The sequence below is a fragment of the Coregonus lavaretus genome, assembly GCF_964263955.1.
Source record: "Coregonus lavaretus genome assembly, chromosome: 9".
Lineage (NCBI taxonomy): Eukaryota > Metazoa > Chordata > Actinopteri > Salmoniformes > Salmonidae > Coregonus > Coregonus lavaretus.
The window spans coordinates 34,032,679-34,047,908 of NC_139996.1; the positions used below are offsets into that span (position 1 = coordinate 34,032,679).

Below are 15,230 nucleotides of genomic sequence, written 5' to 3' on the forward strand. Positions count from 1 at the left end.
GCTACAATTATTTCTTTCTTTTAGAACACCATTCATTGATCAATTCAATAATTGAGTTTAATAGAAAAAAACGAATAGTTAGTTACTGCCTACCTACTACCTAATACATACAAGACGAAAATGAAATGACCTTAACAAAAAGAACTGTCAGAAGTGGGATTCGAACCCACGCCTCCAGGGGAGACTGCGACCTGAACGCAGCGCCTTAGACCGCTCGGCCATCCTGACGTTAGGCAATTTGACCATTGTAGCACTTATGAATATATGCAACTGGATAAAAATGGTCTAATAAATCATGGAAAACAAAACCAACTAGTTACTTCTGTAACAATAGTACGGCGAATAACATGTGAATTAATAATGAAACAAGGCAGGATATCAGCGACCTAGGAAGCAAATTAGCAGCTAGCTAGCATATATAATGATTAGCTAGCTAGCTAACGTTAGCACGTTGTTTCAAACTATTGACTAACATTACTGTAGCAAGCTGGATGTTCTTAATGTGTCCTCTGTCAGGCGAGACAAGTATCGTTTGAGTTATGCATACATTATAATTATATATTTTTAAACACCTTGGACGCTATGTGCAATTTTCATAGCATGTTTTTGTTGTTGTTGAATTGGTAAATAATAATTCAGCACGGCTAGTTGTTAGGAGATCTTTCGTTTCCTAAAAATATTTTTTCATCAGACGTCTCATTGCATTGGTCAGTGCATTTGAGCCGGTTCCTAACGAAATAGGATCCGGCACCTCTCAGTTTTGGACTGTTTTGTTCCTTAACCCATTTGTCAGGATCCGGTACCTCTCGTTGCATGAAACATTATTTTCACTGTTTGCAATGTAAAAATTCAGAGTTAATTCAAGTTGCCTCTGTAATTCTCCTGCCCCCTAAAAAAGTTTATGTGAAAACGTGCCTGATATTCTAAGAATTGATACGTGTTGAGCCCGTCCGGGTTTATGGTTCACTTTCTATGATCTCGCTCCCTCTCTCTGCTAGACATAAATGAATGAGTGAATGAATTAATGAATCAATCAAATTTATTTATAAAGCCCGTTTTACATCAGCAGATGTCACCAGTATGATTTTGTATTTAAAAATAAATTAAAATAAATTAAAAATAAAAATAATAATAATATAAAAACAATGTATTCACTCACTCTGGATAAGAGCGTCTGCTAAATGACTAAAATGTCAAATGTAATGTACCTCAGAGCCCCCAAGGTCATCCCTCTCTCCTCTCACCTTTTCTTCCGGTACCTCCCAATTTACAAATTAAGCACTGGGTCTATGGTCCCATAACTGTTACCTCCTGCCAGTTCCCCACCTCTCTCTAGCTCTCTCTCTATCTCTCTCTCTCTCTCTCCACACACACACACACACACACACACACACACACTGCTGTTCTGAATGATGGAAGGCAGCCCAAGACAGTGTTTTTACTCTGGAGGGGGTGAGCACTGGGCTGAGGTTTCTGTCTCCATTCTGTGACTTCCTCCTGGCATCACTGCAGCACGCACTCAGCCTGTGTTGATGGAGATGTCTGCACACCAAGTGTTACAGTTGTCTCTGCAGGAGAAGGAATGAGCAAGAACAAGACCTCCTGAAGACCCCAGACAGCTTTAAATCTCTTGTTCAGAGTCTGGGTACATGTTGACTGAGGTGTCTGATTCCCTGTCCTTACTTCAGTGTTGTCTGTTGTAGTAAAAGAAGGGATTCATGACTCACCTGGAGTGTAATTTCAGCAAGTCACTCAATCTGGGCCAGGCCTCTCCAACGCTGTTCCTGGAGAGCTACTGTCCTGTAGGTTTTCACTCCAATCCTGTCTCAGTACCCAGGTAGGACTGGCCATGCTCCAAAAATGCACCCGCTCTGTCAAGAGGAGAGTATTTATGTCTCAGCATTGGCACAAGCTGAAGAAGAAGAAGATGAAAGATGCTTATTATTTCAGTGGCGGTCTGTGGAGAGTTACTAGCTCCCTCTGTGTGAACATTCGGACCAGTGATTATTTTATTAAAACTTGGCTGATACCTCAGCCTGCTGGCTGACTGTATATCATCGGGACACACACTTTTCACGCCACTTCGATACATAGTGATTTTCGTAGCAGGTGAGGATAGCATTTTCGCTAACCCTAACCCTTTTCCTAACCTTAACCTCAGTCTCCTAACCAGCTACGTTAATTCTGCTAACCTGCTGCGTAAGTTCTCATAACCTGTTACGAAAAAGTTTATAAAATAGTGTATAAAAGAGTTTCCCGTATATCATCACTATACCTCAGACTTTACCTTTACAGCCTGCCATCTTGTTCTCATATCCTCCCTGAGCTCCCAAGAAGAGAGACACATAGTGTGACTTGTCATACTGGTCAACTGTCAAGAAGCTTGTCACATAGGTGCTATGAGAAAGAAGTCATGTGCGCCATTTTCCCGAAACCTGACTGTCACAGCATTCCTCAGTTTAGTGTCTGACACACTTGTTTGCCCCCTGTGTCAGCTGGACAGAGAGGCTTCTGTGTGTCAGCAAAAGCAAGCACCACCCAAACAATGTAACAGCATGGTGAGAATCTGCTGCCATCAAAATTATTTGAGAGGTTATTGTTCCTTCCACTTTCCACTCAGAAAATGCCAGAGGCCTCATTTCTTATTTATAGTCACTGAGAATTAACTAAATATGTCACACACTGTAGCAAGAGGGTACAATGCTGTCATGGTGATGAAGAAAGATCCCTCATATTGTATCCCTTTTGGTGTGTCTCCTTACTCCACTATGGGAATATCACTTCCTTACACACAGTCCGGCTGGCAAACACACGTACCTCTTACACACTCATCATTCCATTACTCACAAATTGTAACTTCACATAGCCTAATATGTACTGATAGTTGAGCATGTACACTCAGCAAGTACTCTTATTTATGATATATTACTGTATTGTGGCTATATTAGTAATATCATTCTGGACTTGAATCCTATGACTTGGACTAGAGTCGAGTCTCACAAATGTTATAACTTGATACACGACTTGAACTTGGAGCATTGACCCTCATGACATGACATTGAAGGAGACAGTTTCGACAGATGATATGATACACTACATTACCAAAGGTATGTGGACACCTGCTCGTCGAACATGTCATTCCAAAATCATGGGCATTAATATGGAGTTGGTCCCCCTTTGCTGCTATAACAGCCTCCACTCTTCTGGGAAGGCTTTCCACTAGATGTTGGAACATTGCTGCGGGGACTTGCATCCATTCAGCCACAAGAGCATTAGTGAGATCGGGCACTGATGTTGGGCGATTAGGCCTGGCTCGCAGTCTGCGTTCAAATTCATCCCAAAGGTGTTCGAAAGGTTGAGGTCAGGGCTCTGTGCAGGCCAGTCAAGTTCTTCCACACCGATCTCGACAAACCATTTCTGTGTGGACCTTGTACTGTGCACGGGGGCATTGTCATGCTGAAACAGGAAAGGGCCTTCCCCAAACTATTGCCACAAAGTTGGAAACACAGAATCGTCTAGAATTTAATTGTATGCTGTAGTGTTAAGATTTCCCTTCACTGGAACTAAGGGGCCTACACCGAACCATGAAAAACAGCCTCAGACCATTATTCCTCCTCCACCAAACTTTACAGTTGGCACTATGCATTTGGGCAGGTTGCGTTGTCCTGTCGTCCGCCAAACCCAGCTTCATCTGTCGGACTGCCACTGGTGAAGCGTGATTCATCACTCCAGAGAACGCGTTTCCACTGCTCCAGAGTCCAATGTCTTTACACCACTCCAGCCGACGCTTGGCATTGCGCATGGGGATCTTAGGCTTGTGTGCGGCTGCCCGGCCATGAAAGACCATTTCATGAAGCTCCCGATGAACAGTTATTGTGCTGAAGTTGCTTTCAGAGGCAGTTTGGAACTCGGTAGTGAGTGTTGCAACCGAGGACAGACGATTTTACGCGCTACGCACTTCAGCACTCGGCGGTCACATTCTGTGAGCTTGTGTGGCCTACCACTTCGTGGCTTAGACGTTTCCACTTCACAATAACAGCACTTACAGTTGACCGGGGCAGCTCTAGCAGGGCAGAAATGTGACACACTGACTTATTGGAAAGGTGGCACTCGATGACGGTGCCACGTTGAAAGTCACTGAGCTCTTCTGTAAGGCCATTCTACTGCCTGTGTTTGTTTATGGAGATTGCATGGCTGTGTGCTCGATTTTATACAACTGTCAGCAACGGGTGTGGCTGAAATAGCCGAATCCATAGTGTATTTAATCACCATACATTTCAGTAGAAATACACCTTCTGCTTTCACTAGTATTCTTCAACATTGGAAATTAGCAGTGCTTCACTTGGGCAGGAGCATACCAGAACTGAGTACCGGCACCTCCATTTTTGGATGATTCAACAGATGGCCACTATAATACTAAAATACCCCTTCTGCTTTCATTATTATTCTTTAACATTGGGACTTGTCTCCAGTCTAGACTCAACAAATGATGAAGGGAAAGGGAAGGGAAAGGGGGATACCTAGTCAGTTGTACAACTGAATGCATTCAACTGGAATGTGTCTTCCGCATTTAACACAACCCCTCTGAATCAGAGAGGTGCGGGGGGCTGCCTCCATATGTTATGTTGATTAAATAGCTTTACCATGTGCAAGGAAAAATGGACCGACCTCCAGTAAATGTCCTGGACTCCAATTCATATGAATAAAAACCCAGCAACAAAATTGTGTTTTTCCTCTCAAGTAGTGTATCATGCTGTAAACGTATTCAACTTGTCTGTTCTCTAAGTTGCGACTGGCCCATCCAGAAAGAAGAAAAGTGCCCATGTATGTGCCATAGACTGTGAAACAGGAAATTGCATATGATGCAAAACATTTACTGGAATACTGTTGGATTAGTAAAAGTTTACCCTATGCCCTGAACCCTTCATCCGCTGAACAAAGAACCCAGTGTCTGAACTTGGATCAGAGGAGCAGAGAAAGGTTCCTGCACATGGCTGACACAAACTATAGTAAATACTTGGGCTCTCATTCTTTTTTCAGTGTTGAAGTAAAATATTTAAGTAGGCAGAGACACACATGCACACACACAGAGAGAGACTGACTGTGAGTACACTTTTGTTCTGGATCTCCTCAGAGTGTGATGTCAGAGGTCAGGAAGGATGGTGAATGGGAGGTGTGTGTGAGCGTGTGTTGGAGCATTGGAATGGGGCCATTCCTCTCCAGTATAAATACTGGGTCCTGGTGGGGACAGTGGTAGAAAAGTGAGGCATACACCTTCAAGACTGTTTGAAAAGTCAAGAGAGGAGTCAAACTTATCATAAAAGAAGATAACACGGCAGAGAAGAAAATATTCACAGAGGAGTTATTCACAACAAAGAGTGGAGAATGGCTGACCAAAACAGTGAGTGACTTATCATTGTTACACTGCTTTTTCAAACCATTGGTAGTGCTCTCCGAAGTAGATGAGACAAATATTACTAGCAATTTCCATATCTGTGAAAAATGTGCTACCATATGAATAAAATGTGCTGCCGTATGAATTCACAGCAGTGTGTTGAGATCACTCATTCTATGTTAAGCAATGCATACCAGGAGAGTAAGAGAGTAATATAGGCTTGTATGCACTACTCATAAAAATATGAGGATGAAGCAGATGTGCTATCTGACAAAGTTTATCCTGAAATGTGTACATTTCTAAATTTAAACAGAATATACAGTAGATCAGTGTATCTCCTAGCAGGAAAATTCAAGTTGGTCTGTCTCTGTGTGTGTTCTGAGTATATGGCACACAAGACTTTTAACCTAAATCCAATAACATGATAAAAAAATGTGTAAGTTGACAACTCAACAAAATGTAAATCAAAACTAAATGTTGAACTGATGTCTGTGCCCAGTGGGTATCATTAGCGCAATGACTGGAAGTCTACAGGTACGCTAGCGTATGCTACATAAAAATGGTATCCACAAGTTAATCTGACTCTGCATAAGTAGAAAAATGGCTTAATTGCCAGAATCTCGCAGTATCGCTTTAATGTTTTCCCACAGTACAGCATGCTTGAATGGAGTTGCCTACATACAGTAGCTTCTATAAATATGAAGTGGGGTCCTTGACTCACAATGATAGTCAGGCTCCAATTGATGACTTGTCTGACCTTTCTGTGGTTTGACCTGTACAACATGGGACCATTGTGATTGGTATGACTAAAATAGAGATCTGTCTAGAAATATTAATATCTGCAAGAGTAATAGTGTATGGCCTGGTTACCCCCAAGATTCCCTCATGAACTCGTTATTCCTAACTACACAGTAGAATATGTTTTTCTTACAAGTGACTGAGCCCTACGTTCTTTCTTTTATTGTGTTCCAGGTGTATTCATGGGGATGGACCTGCGTTGCCAGGTGAACAACCATGCCCATCGTACAGAGGAGATGGACCTGGAAAGGCTGCTGGTTCGTAGGGGGCAGCCCTTCTCCCTCGCTCTGCAGTGCTCCACACCCCTGCCACCTAAACACAAACTAGCCATGATCCTGCATCTGGGTGAGCAACTCAAGGCCAAGGACCATAAGCTCGAGTCAGCTATAGAGTGGATACTATTGCACAGTGGGAGGAGGAATCAGTTATGATTGACAGATATAAAACGAAAATGGTCTGGTAAAACAGCTTTGACTGACAGTATATGTGTTTTTGTTTGTTTGCGTGTTTAGGTAAGGAGGGTGAGGTGGTGGTGAAGGTTTTGGATGCCCGTGCTGACCGTGACAAGTGGTGGTTCCGCCACCAGAGGGCTCAGAATGAGGTGCTGCTGACAGTCCACAGCCCAGCAGACACCCCTGTGGGACTCTACAGCATGACATTGCTGCTCCTCTCCCCTGATGGACACAGCCTGGAGCAGACCACACCAGAGACGTTCTACCTGCTCTTCAATCCCTGGTGCAAAGGTGAGCTCCGACACATAAACACACATGCACAAATTAGTAGAATCAGTTGAAACTGCCCTGTTTTATTTGCTCTTTTGGTGAACCAATAAGGGCTCAGGAAGGTGTCATCGGTATTCATTACTTTTGCACTCTTAGTAGGTCAGAGTCAGGGGACTCAACTTCTACTTAGGTTGTGTGTTTGTCTCAGTCTGTCTCCCCCTGTGTTTACTTTTAAATAAGTTTAAGCTAAACATGAAATGATTAGAAGGGATAGAGAAATGTCAAAGTTGGTGAAGAGATTGCTGATATGAAAGCTGTCAGTTGTGTGATACAATATCACTACAATATGAATGCTGTTGCCACATATGTTTTGTCATTGTCTTCCCTCTGCTGGGTCTTTGTTTTTCTCCCTCCCAGCTGACTCTGTGTACCTCCCTGATGAGGAGCTGCTAGAGGAGTACATCCTGAATGAAAATGGCCTCCTTTACCAGGGCTCCTGGGACCAGATCTCCTCACTGCCCTGGAACTTTGGACAGGTAGCAAACAGCACACCTCTGAAGGATGGACAGCTAATCCACCTGAGACAGAATGGATATATATAGAGAGAGCGCTTCAAATCTTTTGATCACAACCCATCGATCCATTGAGAACAAGAACTCAGTGATGTGTAGCCTAAATCACAGTTCTAGCTGAGGCGTTTTCAAACAGAAAGATAAACAACGGGTGGGAGGGTGTTGGCAGCCAGTGGTTTCTGGCAAGTCTGATGGCTTGATAGTGGCCTGTGTGAATTGTCACAGCTTGATGGCATTGGAGACACAGTGCCCTAGCTGGCTGAGGAAATGTCTTTGGTGGATGTAAGGCATTTCTACCCTGTCTATGTGAAAATCCAGGGTTTGTCTCATCTCAGAGAGAGAGAGACACAGAGAGAGACATAGTCACATAGACATTGAGACAGACGGACAGACAGCCTGCATGGCTGATTGTCTCCATCTAGTGAGGAGGAAAGTACATATTCACAGTCACAATCACCAACTGTATGTACAGTCGTGGTCAAACGTTTTGAGAATGACACAAGTATTGGTCTTCACAAAGTTTGCTGCTTCAGTGTTATGATATATTTTTGTCAGATGTTACTATAGTATACTGAAGTATAATTACAAGCATTCCATAAGTGTCAAAGGCTTTTATTGACAATTACATTATGTTTATGCAAAGAGTCAATATTTGCAGTGTTGACCCTTCTTTTTCAAGACCTCTGCAATCCGCCCTGGCATGCTGTCAATTAACTTCTGAGCCACATCCTGACTGATGGCAGCCCATTCTTGCATAATCAATGCTTGGAGTTTGTCAGAATTTGTGGGTTTTTGTTTGTCCACCCGCCTCTTGAGTATCGACCACAAGTTCTCAATGGGATTAAGGTCTGGGGAGTTTCCTGGCCATGGACCCAAAATGTCGATGTTTGTTCCCCGAGCCACTTAGTTATCACTTTTGCCTTATGGCAAGGTGCTCCATCATGCTGGAAAGGGCATTGGTCGTCACCAAACTGTTCTTGGATGGTTGGGAGAAGTTGCTCTCAGAGGATGTGTTGGTACCATTCTTTATTCATGGCTGTGTTCTTAGGCAAAATTGTGAGTGAGCCCACTCCCTTGGCTGAGAAGCAACCCCACACATGAATGGTCTCAGGATGCTTTACTGTTGGCATGACACAGGACTGATGGTAGCGCTCACCTTGTCTTCTCCGGACAAAGTGTTTTCCGGCTGCCCCAAACAATCGAAAAGGGGATTCATCAGAGAAAATGACTTTACCCCAGTCCTCAGCAGTCCAATCCCTGTACCTTTTGCAGAATCTCAGTCTGTCTCTTATGTTTTTCCTGGAGAGAAGTGGCTTCTTTGCTGCCCTTCTTGACACCAGGCCATCCTCCAAAAGTCTTTGCCTCACTGTGCGTGCAGATGCACTCACACCTGCCTGCTGCCATTCCTGAGCAAGCTCTGCACTGGTGGTGCCCCGATCCCGCAGCTGAATCAACTTTAGGAGACTGTCCTGGCGCTTGCTGGACTTTCTTGGGCGCCCTGACGCCTTCTTCACAACAATTGAACCTCTCTCCTTGAAGTTCTTGATGATCCGATAAATGTTTGATTTAGGTGCAATCTTACTAGCAGCAATTGTGCAAAGCAATGATGACGCCACGTGTTTCCTTGCAGGTAACCATGGTTAACAGAGGAAGAACAATGATTTCAAGCACCATCCTCCTTTTAAAGCTTCCAGTCTGTTATTCTAACTCAATCAGCATGACAGAGTGATCTCCAGCCTTGTCCTCATCAACACCCTCACCTGTGTTAACGAGAGAATCACTGACATGATGGCAGCTGGTCCTTTTGTGGCAGGGCTGAAATGCAGTGGAAAAGTGTTTTGGGGATTAAGTTCATTTTCATGGCAAAGAGGGACTTTGCAATTAATTGCAATTCATCTGATCACTCTTCATGACATTCTGGAGTACATGGAAATTGCCATCATCAAAACTGAGGCAGCAGACTTTGTGAAAATTACTATTTGTGTCATTCTCAAAACTTTTGACCACGACTGTATGTATTGTTAACACTGGTTTGAGATTTGCATACCTCATCATGACCTCAATGTGTTCTCATAATATTTTAACATATAATCCCACATCATTTTTCATAGTTTGAACAAGATGTGGTGGACATCTGTTTTGAAATCCTGAACAATTCACCTGCTGCACTGAAAACCCCAGAGATTGACACAGCCAACCGAGCAGACCCAGTGTACGTGAGCAGGACAATTACTGCAATGGTAAGGTTCACCATATACCGTCATTATTTCTACATCTAGGGGAATAGTTATAATCTCACAGTAATTAACTTACTTCCTCTACATCTGTGCAGGTGAACGCTAATGATGACCGTGGCGTGGTGTCGGGCCGCTGGGACGGGAAGTACGATGATGGAGTGCCACCCACACGCTGGACCGGCAGTGTGGCCATCCTCAGGCGATGGAGCGAGGCCGGGGCACAGAGGGTGCGATACGGACAGTGCTGGGTGTTCTCAGGTGTAGCCTGCACAGGTGAGGCGCACATATAGTGCCTGACACAGGATGGCTCTTTCTTTTTTCAACTACTAATTTCTGGCTCTTTCTTTAACCTTTCATTAGGGCTCCAGTAATATTCAGCTCTGTAATTCTAGACAGACTATATGCTGTTTGCTGATTGGCTCCTTTCTCTCACCCATCCCACAGTTCTTCGCTGTCTGGGCATACCTACTCGCCCTGTTACAAACTACTCCTCTGCCCACGACACTGATGGCAACCTGAATGTGGACTATCTGTACGACGAGCAGTTGGAGAGTGTGTCTGAAGGCAGGAAGGACATGATCTGGTAAAGCTCAAAAGCTACATTTCTTTCTCTTGACAAAGTCATCATTTTCATCCGTTTTTTTTTCTAGTGGCCTCCCTCACATCAATACTGTAAATGCTTTGTGTGTGTAGGAACTACCATTGCTGGGTGGAGTCCTGGATGGACAGGGAGGATCTTCCTAAAGGCTATGATGGGTGGCAGGCTCTGGATCCCACCCCACAGGAGAGGAGTGATGGTACTTGCTATTCATGATCAGTCTGTCTCACTAAGGAAAAGCTCCTTTAAAGCTCTTTATTATATATAGTACCAGTAAAAAGTTTGGACACACCTCCAGGATGTTTCTTTATTTTTTTACTATTTTCTACATTGTAGAATAATAGTGAAGACATCAAAACTATGAAATAACACATATGGAATCATGTAGTAACCAAAAAAAGTGTTAAACAAATCAAAATATATTTTATATTTGAGATGCTTCAAAGTAGCCACCCTTTGCCTTGATGACAGCTTTGCATACTCTAGGCATTCGCTCAACCAGCTTCATGGGGTAGTCACCTGGAATGTATTTCAATTAACAGGTGTGCCTTAAAAGTTAATTTGTGGAATTTCTTTCCTTCTTGAGCCAATCAGTTGTGTTGTGACAAGGTATACAGAAGATAGCCCTATTTGGCAAAAGACCAAGTCCATATTATGGCAAGAACAGCTCAAATAAGCAAAGAGAAACGACAGTCCATCATTACTTTAAGACATGAAGGTCAGTCAATACGGAGAATTTCAAGAACTTTGAAAGTTGTCGCAAAAATCATCAAGCGCTATGATGAAACTGTCTCTCATGAGGACCGCCACAGGAAAGGAAGACCCAGAGTTACCTCTGCTGCAGAGGAAAAGTTCAAATAAATACTTCAAATAAATGCTTCACAGAGTTCAAGTAACAGACACATCTCAACATCAACTGTTCAGAGGAGACTGCGTGAATCAGGCCTTCATGGTCAAATTGCTGCAAAGAAACCACTACTAAAGGACACCAATAAGAAGAAGAGACTTGCTTGGACCAAGAAACACGAGCAATGGACTTTAGATGGGTGGAAATCTATCCTTTGGTCTGATGAGTCCAGATTTGAGATTTTTTTTTCTAACCGACGTGTCTTTGTGAGACGCAGAATAGGTGAACGGATGATCTCCGCACATGTGTGGTTCCCACTGTGAAGCATGGAGGAGGAGGTGTGATGGTGTGGGGTTGCTTTGCTGGTGACACTGTCAGTGATTTATTTAGAATTCAAGGCACATTTAACCAGCAAAGCTACAACACTATTCTGCAGCGATACGCCATCCCATCTGGTTTGCGCTTAGTGGTACTATCATTTGTTTTTCAACAGGACAATGACCCAAAACACACCTCCAGACTGTGTAAGGGCTATTTGACCAATGAGAGTGATGGAGTGCTGCATCAGATGACCTGGCCTCCACAATCACCCGACCTCAACCCAATTGAGATGGTTTGGGATGAGTTGGACCGCAGAGTGAAGGAAAAGCAGCCAACAAGTGCTCAGCATATGTGGGAACTCCTTCAAGACTGTTGGAAAAGCATTCCTCATGAAACTGGTTGAGAGAATGGCAAGAGTGTGCAAAGCTGTCATCAAGGCAAAGGGTGGCTACTTTGAAGAATCTAAAATCTTACATATCTTTTGATTTGTTTAACACTTTTTTGGTTACTACATGATTCCATATGTGTTCTTTCATAGTTTTGATGTCTTCACTATTATTCTACAATGTAGAAAATAGTTAAAATAAAGAAAAACCATTGAATGAGTAAGTGTGTCCAAAGTTTTGACTGGTACTGTACATTTTAGATAATATTTTTGTAATATGTTACTTGTGCTCTTCACAACCTCACTCTTCAAATCACCCCATCCTCCCTCTATATTTTCCTTGTCTCTCAGGGGTGTACTGTTGTGGGCCCTGTCCAGTGAAGGCAGTGAGGGATGGTGATGTGGGGATGAAGTATGATGCATCGTTCGTGTTCTCTGAGGTGAACGCAGACCTGGTCACCTGGATCGTCTACCCAGATGGCCAACGCTCACAGGTTTCCCTCAACCAGAAGACTGTAGGCCAAAACATCAGCACCAAGAGTGTGTATGGAGACTACAGAGAGGACATCACTAAACATTACAAATACCCTGAAGGTATTCACTTCCTTCCTTCCGTTAAGCACAGATAACACAAATATTCACACATGCATAAATATTAGCACAGATGGGTACCGAACAGAAAGAGTACAGTACTGTTACACACAACAAATACCTCAAGGGAAGGGTGTTACTATATACACACTCATACCACATGAACACACAGTTTATATAACAATATGACATCCTCCTTTCTTTCAAGCAGGTTCAGAGAAGGAGCGTGAGGTGTATGAGAAGGCAGGACGGCGGGTAACACAGCTGAATAGAGGACCAGGGCAGCTGGAGATGAAGATCAAACACGCCCAGGCTATCCTGGGTACAGACTTTGATGTGATAGTGGAGGTGCACAACGTGGGTGGGGAGGACACCCCAGCCCAGCTTACTGTGACCTCCAACGCTATCACTTACAACAGCCTTCACCGGGGGGAGTGCCAGAGGAGGACTGCCAGCCTGACCGTACCAGCCCAGAAAGGTGGGCCTCCACTGCCCCCCCCCCACACACACAAAAAAAGTTTATGTTGTATTGTCACATACACCTGATAGGTGCAGTAGGCGAGAGGTGCAGTAGGCGAGAGGAATCAAGACTCATGAATCATGACGGAACACTTGGAACTGGTGTCAGTCCCTGTGTTAGATTTGTTTTTTGACTTGCACTGACCTACAACATCCCTGGTGTTCTTGAATTTTTAGGAACCGAATAAACAGAGCAAAAAATACCAGAGAAGTGAAAAGACAATACAATAACATACTTTTTCCTCTCATCCCTATTATTCTCACAGCTCATAAGGAAGTGATGCGTCTACGGTACGATCACTACGGGGCCTGTGTGTCTGAGCATAACCTGATCAGGGTCACAGCACTGCTCCAGGCCAGCGGCCAGCCTGATGTCATTCTGCAAGAGGTCAACATCCCACTAAGCATGCCACAGCTCCATGTCAAGGTACTGGGCTATACTGTATGGAACTATAAATAGCTGGTGAATAATTGCTTGATGAATTGAGTGCTACTGTTTGCACTTTGCACAATTCTCAAGATTGGCCATTTCCGGAGGGAATGCAGTTGAAATATGCTGTAGGGGTTAATTTTGGATATACTGAAATAATCCTTTCTGATTATGCCTGCACTGTCCATTTTCTTGCTTCAGGTAGTGGGAGATGCGGTTGTATCTCGGAAATTAATTGCACACATCAGCTTCACCAATCCCCTGCCTATAACCCTGAGAGGGGGTGTGTTCACAGTGGAGGGGGCAGGTCTGACTGCGCCACGGGAGCTCCAAGCACCGTAAGTATCTCTGTGTGTTGTATGTGATAGGGAATACATTCTTCATTGACTGTATGACTTGTAGCATGTTTGACAATAAGTGTTTTCAAAGAGAATGTTACATCAGTATTACAGCCACGTTATTACTTTAAGTATAGAGGTGTAAAGTGCTATTGAAGCACAGAAGTTGACTCTGATGTTTTGCTTAAATGCAGCAAATCTATATGGATGAAATGTTGCCAACTGTCATGTTTGCTATCAGTCTAGCTATGATTGTGGGTTTATCCATGAGCAATGAGTGAGACATGGCAGCATGAGTTTGAACAGTGATCTACTTACTATATGTAGACCTGAAACTGTTTAAAGCACAGGGCTCTTTAAAGATCCCACACCCTGTGCAGCAGCAGATTTATGATAGCAGCTCAGAGAGCTCTTGGCTGCCACGGTCAATTCCTCAGCAAGGACATAGCCTGACCACATTGCAAGAGTACAAATAATATGATCTGCTTTTCTCTCGCTCCACCTCCCCCAAAGACAAAGAGAGAGCCAGACATACCTCCTTATCCCAGGCCAAAGACGACTAACCTACCAGCCCAGCGTGGCACTCCAGGACCACAAGCCAAATGTTACCACACATAACCTCCAACAGGAGACGCCAGTGTAAACATAGGCCCTCAGACTAAACACAGGATAATTTCTCTGCCCGTCATTGACGTGAGGCTGGGGTAAATGTAACATTCTTTGAATGGTATTACGTTCAGGCTGTGATTTATTATTAAATCATGATCCAGATTGTTGTGCTAAGAAAGAACCAAACAAAAAACATCATGCTTGCTGGATGGACCTAGCCTACCTCATCTTTTGGTCAGTCATCTCATATAGCTCAAGTGTGAAATAAAACATCAGGTTTGACATGTTTGATAAACAACCCAAGCTATTTCTAATACTCTCATTGACCACAGCAGGAGACCTCCAGTTAATGGCCTGAATGAATGTCAATATTTGAGATCTGAACAACCATTTACATTAGAGGATCAGATCAAGGCTGAGTTAAGAGAACCATGCTTCAAATAAAATCAAATTGTATTTGTCACATGCGCCGAATACAACAGGTGTAGAACTTACAGTTAAATGCTTACTTACAAGCCCTTAACCAACAATGCAGTTTTAAGAAAAATAAGTGTTAAGAAAACATTTGTATTTTCTCCTACAGAGGTGACATTGGCCCAGGTCAAGAGGTGAAGGTCAAGTTGTCCTTTAAGCCCACCCGCGCTGGCCTGAGAAAACTGATGGTCGACTTTGATGCAGACAGACTGAGAGATGTTAAGGGCATTGCCACTTTGATTGTGCGAAACAAATTAACTGTGAATTAAAAATGTATATCATATTTCATATGCATATTTTTTATATAGAAACATAACCCTGTGAATGCAAAATGAAAGTGAGGTGCAAAATAATGTGATGGTTTTTCATATTATTCTTTATGACCTTAAGGGAT

The 15,230-nt window shown here is 43.4% G+C and overlaps 1 protein-coding gene across 1 annotated transcript; it reads left to right on the forward strand.

Moving 5' to 3' along the window:
* Positions 1–5,385: 5,385 nt before the first annotated feature.
* LOC311134503 (protein-glutamine gamma-glutamyltransferase 2-like) lies at positions 5,386–15,105 on the forward strand (the record flags this gene model as incomplete). The annotated part of the gene is made up of 13 exons (XM_084168201.1): positions 5,386–5,401; positions 6,368–6,538; positions 6,706–6,936; positions 7,333–7,451; positions 9,599–9,727; positions 9,820–9,997; positions 10,169–10,307; positions 10,418–10,521; positions 12,227–12,469; positions 12,678–12,944; positions 13,252–13,412; positions 13,617–13,753; positions 14,946–15,105. The coding sequence occupies 13 exons, from the start codon at positions 5,386–5,388 to the stop codon at positions 15,103–15,105; spliced, it is 2,055 nt and encodes a 684-aa protein (XP_084024327.1).
* Between the last annotated feature and the right edge of the window lie 125 nt (positions 15,106–15,230).